At 36.4% G+C, this 14,558-nt stretch overlaps 1 protein-coding gene across 2 annotated transcripts in view; it reads right to left on the bottom strand.

The window, feature by feature from the left end:
• The window catches only part of LOC143025569 (exportin-4-like), a 47,006-nt gene extending 35,806 nt beyond the window's left edge, over positions 1 to 11,200 (bottom strand). For both annotated transcript variants that reach the window (XM_076185450.1, XM_076185451.1), the window contains exons 1-5: positions 11,101 to 11,200; positions 6,516 to 6,621; positions 6,004 to 6,179; positions 1,113 to 1,220; positions 239 to 355 (exon numbers count right to left, since the gene is read on the bottom strand). In XM_076185450.1, coding sequence (XP_076041565.1) covers positions 239 to 355; positions 1,113 to 1,220; positions 6,004 to 6,179; positions 6,516 to 6,621; positions 11,101 to 11,136 — 543 coding nt within the window. In that variant the 5' untranslated portion in view covers positions 11,137 to 11,200. The remainder of the gene's footprint in view (positions 1 to 238; positions 356 to 1,112; positions 1,221 to 6,003; positions 6,180 to 6,515; positions 6,622 to 11,100) is intronic.
• Between the last annotated feature and the right edge of the window lie 3,358 nt (positions 11,201 to 14,558).

Raw genomic sequence — 14,558 nt, 5'->3', positions numbered from 1 at the left:
AAATTTTGTTCACATATACTACCTCACTCCCCATTCCCCCACTCATTCCACCTCATGCATCACAACATCATCCATATACAACCATTCTCCATTCACCCGTCTTCTGTCCTCTCCCGTCCTTCCTCAACAGACATTCCCCTCTTCCCCAAAGCCCCCTTCACCCCATCCATCCATCTCCCTCCAAGATATATAAAAATGGGTAATACTACATCATAAAATATCTAAAAGGCCTACTTACCTCAAACTGTTTCTTTGCTTTAAAGTGAGTTTCCCAGGTGAGACCTACATCTGTGGACTTAACTGTGACAGCATACTCCTGCATTAGTGCGCTGATAATACTGCATCCGATCATTCTCTGCAATGTAAAATGCCAGGGCATGAATGGTATTCCCTGATGTATGGATTATGTGTAATTCTTAATAAACTTCCTTGCTCCGCTGCCAGACCTATGCTTATTTGTCTGTTATCCAGAATGACTGAACAAGTTCTTTAAATGTAAAGTTCCAGTATTACTCATGGCCATTATATTTAGCCTACATAAGCTATAAATGAATATATATGAGCAATAAGGCATGCATTCATATTAACTTAAAAGATATAGAAAAAAAAAGTAAATATCATTAGTCATGATCATGTTAGGGAAACTTCAAGTGAATAATTTAATTAATGATACTGTGATTGATTGGTAATTCACAAAGTGCCTATGGAAAGCCCTTGGTCTATGTATATATGTATTATTTATCTTTATTTATATTTTGGTTAGAAAATTGGATGCTCTTGTATGTCAATGTTATGGATTACCTTAGCTTTGTAATTTGTGGGGTTAGAGGTTTCATTTAAATACTGCCTTGAGATTCAATCAATCAATCTGTTATCCCAAGTCTCTTTTCCGCAAGACCCATAGCAACCAGGTAACTACCATTGACCTTTGGGTGGGCCCATAGATCACTCAGGGAAGAGATACTGTGTTGTTCTCTAGGCACGGTTTGCGTGGGACATTGTAGGATGAGTTCAGTGTCCTCCTTGTGGTGGTTGCATCTAGGACAGTTTGGTTGTGCAGCCAGGTCTATACTGTGTTGATAATGTTTTAATGCATTGTAGTAATGGCTTACCATTGTGTTATCTCCAGAAGAAACAAGCTGTTCTACTTCTGTGAGAAGTCTCCCTCTGTCTTCTCCATTATCTTCAACACTCCCTCTCTTCACCATGATGCCCACCACCTGTAAGCATTGCATCATATTGAAGCAAAAATATAAAGTCAACAAATTAACACACATACAGTACACTCACACACAGGCACATGCATGCAAAAAATAAATAAATAACTAAATAAAAATATACAGGTACACCTCACCTTACGTCGTTAATTGGTTCCAGGAGACACGACGTAAGTCGAAAAACGACGTAAGTCGAATTTGCTTACAAGTAGGCTAGGTAGGCCTGGTGTAGCCTAGGCTAAACTGCCAATAGCCATTTTTCAGTACTTTATTTTACTTTTGATTGCATTTTTTATTAAACAAGGTTAATAAAAATCTATTTTAAGTTTCCAAACAGAACATTTATTTATCATTTTGTAATAAAGTATAAAAAAGTACCTGTACTTATTCATCAATACGTACAATTTGCTGTACTTTATGAATGCATTGTCAATTACATACGGTGAAACAAAACAAAAAACAAATAAATAAAAACTAGTTTAAGCTTACAATCATTTTGTAATAAGTGAAAAATTGAATAAAGTATTTTTAATTTACCAATGCAGTACATACATTATGTCGATGTTTACGCGTTGCTATTTTGCGGTGCTGTACTCTATGAATGCATTGTCAATAACATACGGTAAAACAAAACAAAAAACAAAGAAATAAAAACTATTTCAAGCTTACATATAATCATATTGTAATAAGTGAAAAACTTTAATGTATTTTCAGTTTACCAAAACAGTAGATACAATATGTTGATGTTTACGTTGTAGACGTAGATGGCTGGGGATTGTCGACATCAACATCAGCTGATTCTCGTCGTTCGACGCGTAAAAACTGGTCAAGAGTGCCTTGAACCGTCTTCTTGTTCTTTTCTTCAAGGATTAGATTATAAGGAGCAAAAGCTTCATAACAAGCCCCCATTATCTTGGAAAAGCGTTGAGCATTTGGATCCATATCCTCAAACATAGCAAGACCTTTTTCGATGTGTGCAAATGCTTCCTCCATTTTCTTAATGGTGAAGTGGCGTGGCCCAGATTCATCATCCTCTTCTTCTTCTTTCTTTTGTTGCTCCTGAAGTTCCATCAAATCCTTGTTCGTCAGTAACTCCTTGTCTTTTTCAAATAAATCTGTGAAATCCTCTTCCTCCAAATTCATATCCAGCTCTTTGCTCATTGTAACCAAATCTTTGTTGACAACAACAGTATCGAAGCCCTTAAACTCGTGCACAAATTGCGGGCATAGCTTTTTCCATACACCATTCATAGCAGTGCTCTGAACATCATTCCATGCTGCTGCTACATTCTGTAAAGCTTTGTAGATGTCATATCCCTTCCAAAAGTCGCAAAGTGTGATAGACTCATCCATTTCAATTGCAGCTATTGCTTGCCGTAGCGTACGCTTCATATAATAACGTTTGAAGATAGCAATTATCCCCTGATCCATTGGCTGGAGAATAGACGTAGTGTTTGGGGGGAGGTATATGACGGTAATGTTGGGGTGAAAATCTGTAATGTTTTGTGGGTGGCCAGGAGCATTATCTAAGATAAGTAAAACCTTATAAGGAATCCCCTTCTCCTTACAATACTTCTCTGCTGCTGGGACAAAATTATTGAAAAACCAATCTTCGAAAATAACAACAGTGACCCAAGCTTTTGAGTTAGCCATCCATATAACAGGGAGAGATGCTTTGGGTATATTCTTCAGGGCACGGGGGTTGTGTGCATGATAAACAAACAGAGGCTTTAATTTAAAATCTCCTGCACAGTTACCTCCCAACATTATGGTCACACGTTCTTTTGAGACCTTGTAACCTGGAATCGTTTTCTCTTCCTTGGAAACAAATGAACGATCTGGTAATTTCTTCCAATATAATCCTGTTTCGTCTACGTTGAAAATTTGCTCAGGAAGAAACCCGTTTTCTTCGATGATTTTCTTCAGTGTAGCAGGAAATTCCGCTGCTGCTTGTTCATCAGCTGATGCGATTTCACCTTGTCTTTTAAGGAAGTGATAATTTCTCCTGTTTTTATATCTCATAAACCATCCAGGACTTGCTTTGAAATCTACATCTTTCTCATCTGGATATTTTTCCTTTAGGTCCTCAAACAGAGACAACACTTTTTCCTGAATGAGCTCTTGACTAAGATTCGCATTCTGACGATTCCTCCTATCAACCCAAATCGAAAGAAGATTTTCCATTTCTTCAAATATCTTACCTCTTTTCTTGTTGATGATTGTGTTCTTCATCAATGGGGCTTCAGATGTGACATGTGTTAAAATCTTGTCTTTATTATGCACAATCGTTGATACAGTTGTCCGACTTACTCCAAAACATCGTGCAATCGATACAACTTTTTCACCATTACAATGACGTTTTATCATCGCCATTTTCTCCTCCAGCGAAATAGCATGACGCTTAGCACTTTCACTAGAACTTTTCTTAGGAGGCATGGGGGCAAATATTACAGTTACAAGTGAATGTTAATGAGAAAATTTACAAAACTTCAGTAAACAGATAATAATCCAAAAGAATTGCGGGAGTCGAGACGCCGCTTACGGTAAATACGTATTGGAAGTACCGTTGCGATTTCATGGCCATACTACTTTATGGTATATATTTTAGCAGTTACTGAATCTTTATATAATTTTACATGCTTTTATTCTTATTTATTGTAACATGAATTGCTTGAAACGCTTGAAACGTTTTTTGGTGTTTATGCGATTCCATTATTGGCTGACCGACGTAAAGTCAAGTAAAACGACAACTTGAATTTTTTTCCATATTATTTTTGAAAACCGACGTATCTTCGAAAACGACGTAAGTCAAAACGGCGTAAGTCGAGGTGTGCCTGTACTTTATTTGGCCCTTTTCATGCTCACATCCAATCTGCCACCATCGTCACTCCTTGTACATTTCATCACTTTACTTGTGTCTACATTTACTCACAATTTTCTCCTCTTACCCTTCCAGACTCAATTACAAACTACTTCGGTCTTTTCTGAATCATATTTGAGCACTACTGGCTCACTTCTTACTTCCCTCCACTATCATCCACAAATTTCAATCCTGACTAGCATTTTCACATTTACCTCCTTTGCCACCCATCCATATATCCTCTTCACTCCGGGGCACATCGCACGTCTGGCAGCATTAGCTGCCCGACGTGCGATGTTGCGTCATAATAATCGCATTATAAAAAATAAAGTCAGTGCTCAATCGTTCGTTCTCTTTCACCCGTGTATTTTGATAACAAAAGAAAATTGATGAAGCCAGTTTAAAGAGAATCGAAATTACGTAGGTACGACTACAATAAATATAATCAAGATGGCGACGTCGGCATCATCGAGTACCCACTTGCTCCTCATGCCGCCTACGTAGGCATCACCGTATGGAAGTGAATATACAGGTAGTCGTCGACTTACGACCTATGCGACTTACGACTGATCGACTTTACGACCACGAGATAGTGCAATAATATTTAACATTTAATAGAGTAATAGAATTGCAATGTTATGTCTGGCAGCGCAGAACAATTACTCCGCACACCGCAAGATGCTAGTACGATAGTTTTGGCAGGCTGCCGACAGCGTCAGCATCCCAGCCAGCTAAATATTCTTTCAATTTTTTGTTTGAAGTAAAATCTTTCCTAATTTTGCATTGCATTTTGTATTTCTATATGTTTTGCAATTAATAAAATGTAACAATATTTTTTTATGCCTAGGCTAGTTTGTCGATAACAGTATGTTCGGTACAGTACGTAAACAGAAAGAATGTGTTTTGAAATAAAAAAATTCCTAATTTTCCCTTGCATTTTGTATTTTTATATGTTTTGCAATTAATAAAATGTAACAGTAAAACTTTTTTATGCCTAGTCTGTTGTCGATAACAATATGTTCGGTACAGCATTTTGTATTTTTATGTTTTGCGATTAATAAAATGTAACAGTAAACTTTGTTTATGCCTAGTCTGTTGTCGATAACAATATTTTCGGTACAGTACGTAAACGAAAAGAATGCGTTTTGAAATAATAAAAAAAATGTCCGAATTTTGCCTTGCAATGATTTTATTGTAACCAACAAAAAAGTATTTATAGGTCAAAGATAACAGGACTTTATTCAGTATGCGTAGGCCTAGGCTACGTTTCCTAACGAAAATTATAACAAAGTTAATGAATATTAAACAACGTAGCTCAAAGATAATAAGATTTTATTCAGTATGCATACGTTTCTTAAAGAAAGTCTGATGGTAAAATAATAAAAAGGTTAGAAAATACTCATACAGTATTAGATATCACAGGTTAAAGATGATAGGATTTTATTCAGTATGCTTATGCCTAGGCTACGTTTCCCAAAGAAAATCAGATAAAATTATAAAAAGGTTAAGAAATACTATGCAACATAGTTCAAAGATGCTAAGATTATTTCAGTATGCTAAATATAATATACAATATATATATACAGCAATAAAAACATTTAAAGGGTAATATATACTGTATATATATATAAAGACCGACTTGCGTCCAGATCGACTTACGACCTGTCTGTCGGAACCGAACTCGGTCGTAAGTCGACGACTACCTGTATATGTTGAACAACTATAATTGACTACATATAATTTCACTTATTACAATACTTTCATATGATCACAACCGTTCTTCATTCAATCTTATCTTTTGCATATCTGTCATCCACCAAAACAATACCTATAAAACATTAAATTTTAAGGCGAGTTAATGTATGTACAGCAGAAAAATAATTGCCAAAAATATAGAAAAAAATATTACATACATAACATACATACCTGCACCAAGATTTCTCTGACATAATGCCGCAAATTAGGCCGATTGATAACATAATGTACAATATACTGTCGAAGCTGTTGTGTGTCTTCATCATTCAAGTCTCGCCACTCTCGAATAACTCCTACTCTCAGTAAAGTTGCTGCTTCAAACAGCAAGTAATCATTTTGGGAAGTTTCTGGAAAGGAAAACATGTCAATGTTAGTCCATTCTGCGTTGTAACAAATAATATGTATACAATGAATACCAATACACTTAGATACATATATGGATTCTGTAACCTTTAATGTGTTCTTGCCCCCCATTAAGATTAAAAAATTCCTTGCTCAGAAGAATATTAAACAACAAAACTATTTAATGGAATGAACATTTTATTTCACAGTGGACAATCTTACGTTCTGAAACTAATAATCTTAAACATCAAACAAAATAATGCCATAAAATTAGTAAATGTCTGAATGCGTCTTTGTTTTTACTTTTCAGAACGTGGTCATCAACAATCAAATTATCTTACCAAGAAGTTGTCGACAAAGATTAAAAGGACTCTTTGTGTTGCGAAGCCTCAGAAACACTTGTTCTGCTTCATGTCTTTGTTCTGATGTCACCACATCAGGGGGTGCCTGCAATATAAACAAGTTGCGTCAACCAAAATTTCCAGTAAATACAAGATTTTTGTTGTTTTAATGTCTCTGGTTACCTAAACACCTCTTAGAATTTTAATAACTCCTTTCTCCTTCTCTTCACTAATACGAAGTTCTACAGTTTACTTTCCTACTGTAAAAGCTACATGCACTAGAACCTTGTTTTCACCTAATACTACATATAAGATGATTCTTAATCTTCTACCCTCACTATCCTCTAACAGATTCTATGCACTTTCCTTGAACTTCCTCGTGGTTTTTTGATAGGCTGGCTAAAGCAAAGCAGGAGCCTTTTGGAATTGGGATTGCAGGCAATGGCAATGGAATTGGGGAGGATTGTCTAAGGTACTTGGGTGGGTTTTCATGGGTATGGGGTATAATACTGGTGCCGGAGTTGGGTGTATTTTAGATTGGACTTCTTGTTTCAACGCAGTGCGAGTTTTCATGGGTATGGAAGGTGGGGTGATTTGCTTTGAGTGTAGGGAAAGGAGCTTCTTTGGTGGCATCTTTGAAGTGTGGAGGTTAATGGTATGGTGGTTTTAATGTATTCATCCACTTGTTCTACCATTTCTCCTAGGAAGCTGGGTAGTTTCTTGGGGTGGCAAGAGGATATTGGGGGTGATGGGGTTAGGAAGAGGTGGGTTTGTTGTGGAGGGGTATGGTGGGCTGGAGGGAATGGGAAGTTATATGTGAGAGTTCCTGTTTTGTTTGTGGTTTCTCTTGGTGAGGTTACTTGTGTGTGAATGTTGGCCTAGAGATTGTGTAGCATACAGCAGTACTTCTGCATACATAGTTCCAGGTTTGGATTTTATTCAATCTTAGGCTTCTTAGGAGCAAACATGCTCCAAGTTTCAAAAACAGGACTTGACTCACTGAGGTATAATGTGCCCTGTGAAGGGGATACTGGGCGAGTTTAACCACGATTTGCCCAACTGGCTACATTTAGACATGGGAAGCTCTGTGCAAGGGATGAACAGTGCAGACATCCCATTTGGACGATGACATTGTTGCTTGTTATGCCAAAAGCACTAGCATGTGAATTATCAGCATAGGTATTGTCACTATTTTCCTACCTACGTCTTACACTGGGAATCAGGGTTGATTAAAAAAAAATTAATATCAATATGGGGGTGGGATCTTTACACAATTTAATGTTTCCTTAGTCTGGTATACTCTTATTACTTTTTGATCTGGAAATTTTTCTAATAGCTCTGTATCTGTGTAATACTGCAGCCATGGGATGCTGAGCACTCACACAGCATTGCTGAATGTTATGTGGGATTCTGCTTGGATTGAGGCATCTGCTACAGTTGATAGGGAGATTTGGTCATGTTGGGTTTTTTATTTCAGTTCAACTGTTGGGGATTCATTTCACTAGTCACATTTTGTGGGTCTTTCTGCACTTGAAAATGAAGTCTCTCTATTTCAATAGGGTAATTTTGCTTTAAGTTGATCCATTAGTAATTCAGAACAAGGAATCTTGGGTAGCTGAAAACAGGGCCCACTTATTGATATGGGACAAAATGGTAGCTGGTTGGGTGGGGAAACTGGAATGCAACTTTGCTTCAAGGGAATGGTGATCAATGGCTCTAGTACTCATGTCAGTTTTGTTAGCAGTGGCAATTATTTCCCTCTGTATCGAGGATGTGCAACTACCAATGGGTTGTCACTCAAGACCATTCCTGAGTTTGGGAGGGGGAGGGGGCAGGAATGCAGTACATTGGCTTTGGTTTTGGGAGAGTTGCAGCTCCCTCCTTGCTGTTATTTTCTTTGTTATTGTCCTCACCACAGTTAGGATGACCTTGCTGGAACTTGGGGTAAAGGGGCCACGTTTAAGCCACCTTTTTTTTCAGCCTGCTCCCCATGTGGGTTGAACAGAAATGATTCTGAACAGGATTTCTCAGTTGTACAGGCTGCTGCTGGGCTGTACTGCCCAGCAGCCCCAGCATAGGATGACCATTGAACCTGCATTGGCTACTCTATCAATGGCCACTGATGTCTTCCAAAGATAAGTTTCCTACCACCATCATTATGCACCATTACCAGGGGGCTTTAGACTATTAATGGAAAGAATGAAGTTATTGTTACATAGTTGGAAGATTTTTGACAGTGACTGAATATACAGTCAGTCTCATTCACTGCCTCACATGTAGCATCTGGTGGGTGTTGAACCTAAGGGGGGGGGGGGAAGCACAGGAAAATTATGAGGCAGCAGTTGGTCCTTCAAAAGGCCTGTCTCCATTTTGAGATCTTCCCACCATCTTTCTAGACATTGGATGAAACAAAAAGATGTGTAAGGCTTCAATTTGAGACTTAAAACTGGCACAAAACTGGGTGAGAAAACTTTAACCCCCCCTGTATTTACAAACTGTGGAGACAAAAGAATGTTTATCATCCTTGACTTACAAGGTGGATGTTAACACCATTAGCCAGTCATAGAGGGAATGAACTGGCTCCTTAAACTGTGGAACGGCTAATGTCCTAATCTAAAGCAAGGACCAAATGTTTTGACTTGACATGAGCTCCAGGGATGGTAAAGAACATAAAGGAGCATTCATGATTTACTCAGATGGGTATGAGTGCTTCAAGGATCATGGTTTCCATAACTGCCTCAAAATTATCATAAAAATTGATTATGCCTTGTAACACACTTCTTTGAACAGTACAAGTAGTTCTAATGAGAGTGTATATGGTATGAATGTGGTTGAAGGGGGGGTGGGGGTTGTGCAAAACAGGTTAAGAAAAACTGTTTTGGGATGTATTTTGATCCAGTCAAGTCAAGTTTCCCCTCACCTGGATAAAACATCTAACACTGCCTAGAATAGCTCCACTTGAATGTTCCACTGACACAAATAGTTAACCAAAGATATGCTTGAGCCATTTTTGCTCAATCTTCTCCTTACAGAATAGTTTCATTTCTTCCAGAACAAAATTTATAAAATACAATATGGGCACAAATCCAAATTCATTTCGATCTGGGAAACACTGTATTATTACCCATCCTTATTCCTAAATAGAAAATATGCATACACATTACTTACTTCATTACAATGATAAAGAAATATGTCAAAATATATTACTTGATAAAAAAAAGAAAGGAAACCCAAGTCCAATAAACTAAATGTATAGAGAAATTAATGAGAATGTTATGATTATGTTACCTTCAATTCCAACCATTTCAATAAACTGGCAAGAACAGGCAGTGGCCACTTTTAAGACTTAAGAAAAAATCTTCAATAGAAAATATGCATACACATTACTTACTTCATTACAATGATAAGAAATATGTCAAAAATATATTACTTGATAAAAAAAAGAAAGGAAACAAGTCCAATAAACTAAATGTATAGAGAAATTAATGAGAATGATATGATTATGTTACCTTCAATTCCAACCATTTCAATAAACTGGCAAGAAGGCAGTGGCCACTCTTAAGACTTACAACAAAATCTTCAATCTACTTTTAAGATATAAATCATAGTATTTACACAAATGCATATTGACTTAAACCATATGTATTCATAGTATAAATGACTTTCTTATGACATATAACCTATTGTATATCTATTGCACGTACCTACAAATGAACTTGTATTACTTCTGATCACAACTGTTGGCTAATGAAACATTAATTCACAAAAATAAATATAAATATCAACAGGATATTAACTGGCAAAACTTTAAGTATGTACATACTATGATTTGTGATATGATTTTGGACAACAATCAGTTACGAAATAAATCTGTTGATATGTTTTGTCTATCATATACAGTCATACATTCCTAAACACTAATATAAATACATTGGCACATCCGTAAGTCATTCACATCACAAACTTACAACTAGGTAAATTAGCACATCTTAATTTCTCTCTCATTTCAATTCAAACATTTAATCCATAACATGATTTGATGTGCCTCCAGACCAGAGCCAGGACATGTCTACTTATGATTGTTGTACTGCCATTCTCCACAATGCATACTTATTCCCTGCACATATAACTCTACATATACTAAGTTGATATAGCTTTGGTACTGTATATAATCGACTCCTAATGAATCAAAACCCACACTTGGGCAGGAAGACGCTCTTCAGTAATCCTGCTGCCATGGCTACAGACTCAAGCAGGTTGAGACGTGTTCTCTCTCTCTACGTGTGTTCCACTCTTCATGTTATTAATATATAGTGACCATACATTATCACCACTGTTGGGGTGTTTCTTTTCACAATCACAATTTAGTCCATCAACAATGCAACAGGTAAGTTTAGGTAACACAGACAAAGAGGAAGCTTCGGTTTGTTTACATCCTGTGCTAGCACCAACACCGGGAGGTACGAGAAATCTCCACGATTTGAGATTATTTAAGTAGAAAACTGAACAAAGATTCATTACAATTGATGTAAGCAATATTCTAAGGTCCTAATAAACACCATATTCTATAACAATTCTGCGTTACCATCAAAATTTGAGCTGCTTTCTCCAGGTCTTCCATTGCTGCAGCTGACAGCCCCCACTACTGCCATCTAGTGATGGAGAAGTGAAATTATCTTGGCGCAAATCATATACAAACTTTACTAAACTAAAACAATACAAACTTTATTCAAATTATGACATTCACATTTTCCATATTAGAACTAAAGAGATAAATAAAAAAATACTAATATGTATAATGAATTACTATTTAATGAAGAAATACCAGTAACCATTCCATTTCTTTTCCTTCCTTTTCCAGGCATTTCATGGAAACAAACTTGATTTTGGGTATAACATAAGTCTAAAGAGGCTGTAACAAATGAACGCATAGAACTACATTTTTGGGATATTCGAAATCGATGTGATGCTCATTATTCGCACAATATCTAAGGATTTATTTCGATGGGAATCATGACACAACACTTCGTAATTTCCTGTGGCGTGATTCACGACGAAACCGACAGACTGGGCGTTAATTATAGTTACAGCAATTCTTTGAACTGAATTGTTAAAACGGATAAAAATGTTTCATGTGTGGTTGACCCTCGCCCTCCCTCCATTTCACATATTTTTCTAACTCTTCATCTCTCTACAGTTCTCAAATTGATTGCAAGAGGAAACCTGTTGGTTGTTTTGTATAACAAATCAACACAGGCACAATATGTTGTTATTGTTATTGTTATCAATACTATTATTGTTTTTGTTATTGTTGTCGTTGTTATTGTTCTGTGTCTAGGATGCTTAAGCACCTCCCCATTTTCTTCCTCATATCCAAACGCCCTTTAAATAAAAACTCAAAACTATATTTCAATAGAAGATACATTACTAACACTGTTTCCAATATTACCAAAGTAATATAGAGCACATATGTCCTTGCGGATAAAAAAAAATACGTGATAGGCCCTTTTGAAATAAAAGTCATTGTACTCGTCATTGTTTCATAATCCTGTAACATCGCCATAGTGTTAGAAATTACGCATTTTGCAGTGCACATCACAATGGAATAATATTTATTTTCTTTTGTTAAATGTTGTTCTTTCTCATTTGCAGGTGTGCACCCAGTTCATAGAACATTATCGTACTCAGAAAGGATGTTTGAGTTAGTCTAATCTAACGAGTATATCGGCTACATACATACATACATTACATACATACATACATACATACATACATGCATGCATACATACATATATATGCTAATAAGAACACGGGTACGTGTCTTCACTTATGCAAAGTAGACCACTTGGAAAAAGAAACTAACGAAGCAGAGCGCTTTCGTATATTACATCATATTACACTGAAGATGTAATATACGAAAGCGCTCTGCTTCGTTAGTTTCTTTTTCCAAGTGGTCTACTTTCCATACATATATATGTGCAAGGTAACCACTTTAGAAAATAAACAAACGGATCAGAGCGCTTTCGTATATTACATCTTCAGTGTAATTTACACTGAATGTAATATACGAAAGCACTCTGCTCTGTATGTTTATTTTCTCAAGTGGTTACCTTGCATTTATAAGACACACGTTCCTAGTGTTCCTAGTGCATACTTACATACATACATACATACATACATACATACATACATACATGCATACATACATACAGACATACATATATACGCACATATATACATACATACACACATACATACATGCATACATACACACATACATACATAGAATGAAATAAAGTAAAATAAAACAAAATAAAATAAAACAAAACAAAATTAAGATAAAACAAAGTAAAATTGAATTAAATGAAACAAAATAAAAGCATAGTGTAATGTTTGATGACCAGTTGCGGTGGAGGTGAGGTCAGGGTAAGGAAGTTCTTGGGGGAAGCCAGGCTCCATGTGGTGGCTCGAGTCAGCTCTCCCGCTAAAAGATTGTTTCAAAGAATCAGATCACCTAAACGAGACAGTTAAATGTTTTTTAAGTTAGTATCATATGTACACACAGATCGACTAGAGCAACAGCCATTCTAGAAAGTGAGGAACAGAAATGGAAACAAATTGTTTTACTAGATGGAACTAGAAGGCGAAAAGGATGAGGTCAGTACTGCGTGTGATTTCATCTGATACAAGTTCATGTCGACTACAAAGATGCACAAGTGTTTTACTTACCAAAGTCAGGTGAAAATAAATGCATATCGACAAGGAAAACAAAGTAGATCAGCTAGACGCCATTCTAGACCGAATGTAGGACAAAACGTCCCCGGACAAAAGGTCCCCGGACAAAATGTCCCGAAATCTGCACCCCTAGGACAAAATGTCCCCGATATTTAGGACAAAAGGTCCCCATTTTTTCAACAAATATTGATTTTTATCAACTGTTTATACATTTTGGGACATAGTTAATTGTGGTTTTATAACAACCCTTAAATTCAGGAGAATCTCTATATATAAACACAAAGTACAATAATATTTGATATTTTATTAAATATCTTATACTCGACCCAACCCATAAATCTATGAGCCAATTGTGTAAGCAAACGTTTCAGAAATGTCAATTGTATTTAGCCAAATATTCACCAAAAAACATATAAAGGAATAAAGTAAAACACATCTGACAAATTTTTAGAAAAAAAAAATGGGGACATTTTGACCACCCACCTAGGCCGTTGGGGACATTTTGTCCTAGGGGTGCAGATTTCGGGACCTTTTGTCCGGGGACCTTTTGTCCGAGCACCATTCTAGACCATAATATTAAATTCTGACCTCTCTCCCCACCGCCTGACCCCCACAAGATACAATGCCCACACCTGACCCCGATTCCCACGTGAGGTCGGAGTTAGCAGGCGTTGTGTCACATGTCTGCGAATGTTAATTCATCTCATTGTAAAAAAAATATATTACACTAAATTGTAAAAAATAAATAAATAGATAAAACGAAAATAATTCTTTCCCTAAAGGGAGAGCATATCCCCCATAAGCTTTGCTTCACGTTTTCCCTTTTCAACAAGTTATTTGGTAAAACTTTGTATATACGTATGTATAAATTTTGTTTTCTTTTGTTGAATAAACTCTTGAACTGAACTGAACTGAACTAGATTGATGTAACGCTGAGGGAGAAACATTAGATACAAAATCTAAATTGGTAACGCAGACCTGTACAATGGAATAGATTGATGAATCAAACTTGAAGAAAGAGCAGACGAAGTAGATATTTTCGATATTCCTGTCGCGTGTTCTAAAGTCGGTTATTCAAATGGAATCTATACTGTTGCGTTATATAGTAAGTTTATTTGGCAATGCATCAATATACATGAAGTGCAGATAATGAAAAGAACATATAGTTCGAAATAACAATTATAATTGCCGAGGATAACACAAAAAGCATGTAAGCTTATTTCCAGTGTGGTCCTCATTAGACTGTTTTTCTACACTAAGTTACAGACAATATACGTAGTGGTTAAGGGGATCAGAGACAGTTATGAG

Source organism: Oratosquilla oratoria, chromosome 5 (assembly GCF_046742065.1).
Source record: "Oratosquilla oratoria isolate Oo_2021 chromosome 5, ASM4674206v1, whole genome shotgun sequence".
NCBI classification, from domain to species: domain Eukaryota; kingdom Metazoa; phylum Arthropoda; class Malacostraca; order Stomatopoda; family Squillidae; genus Oratosquilla; species Oratosquilla oratoria.
This window is presented reverse-complemented; position numbering and strand designations above follow the sequence as displayed.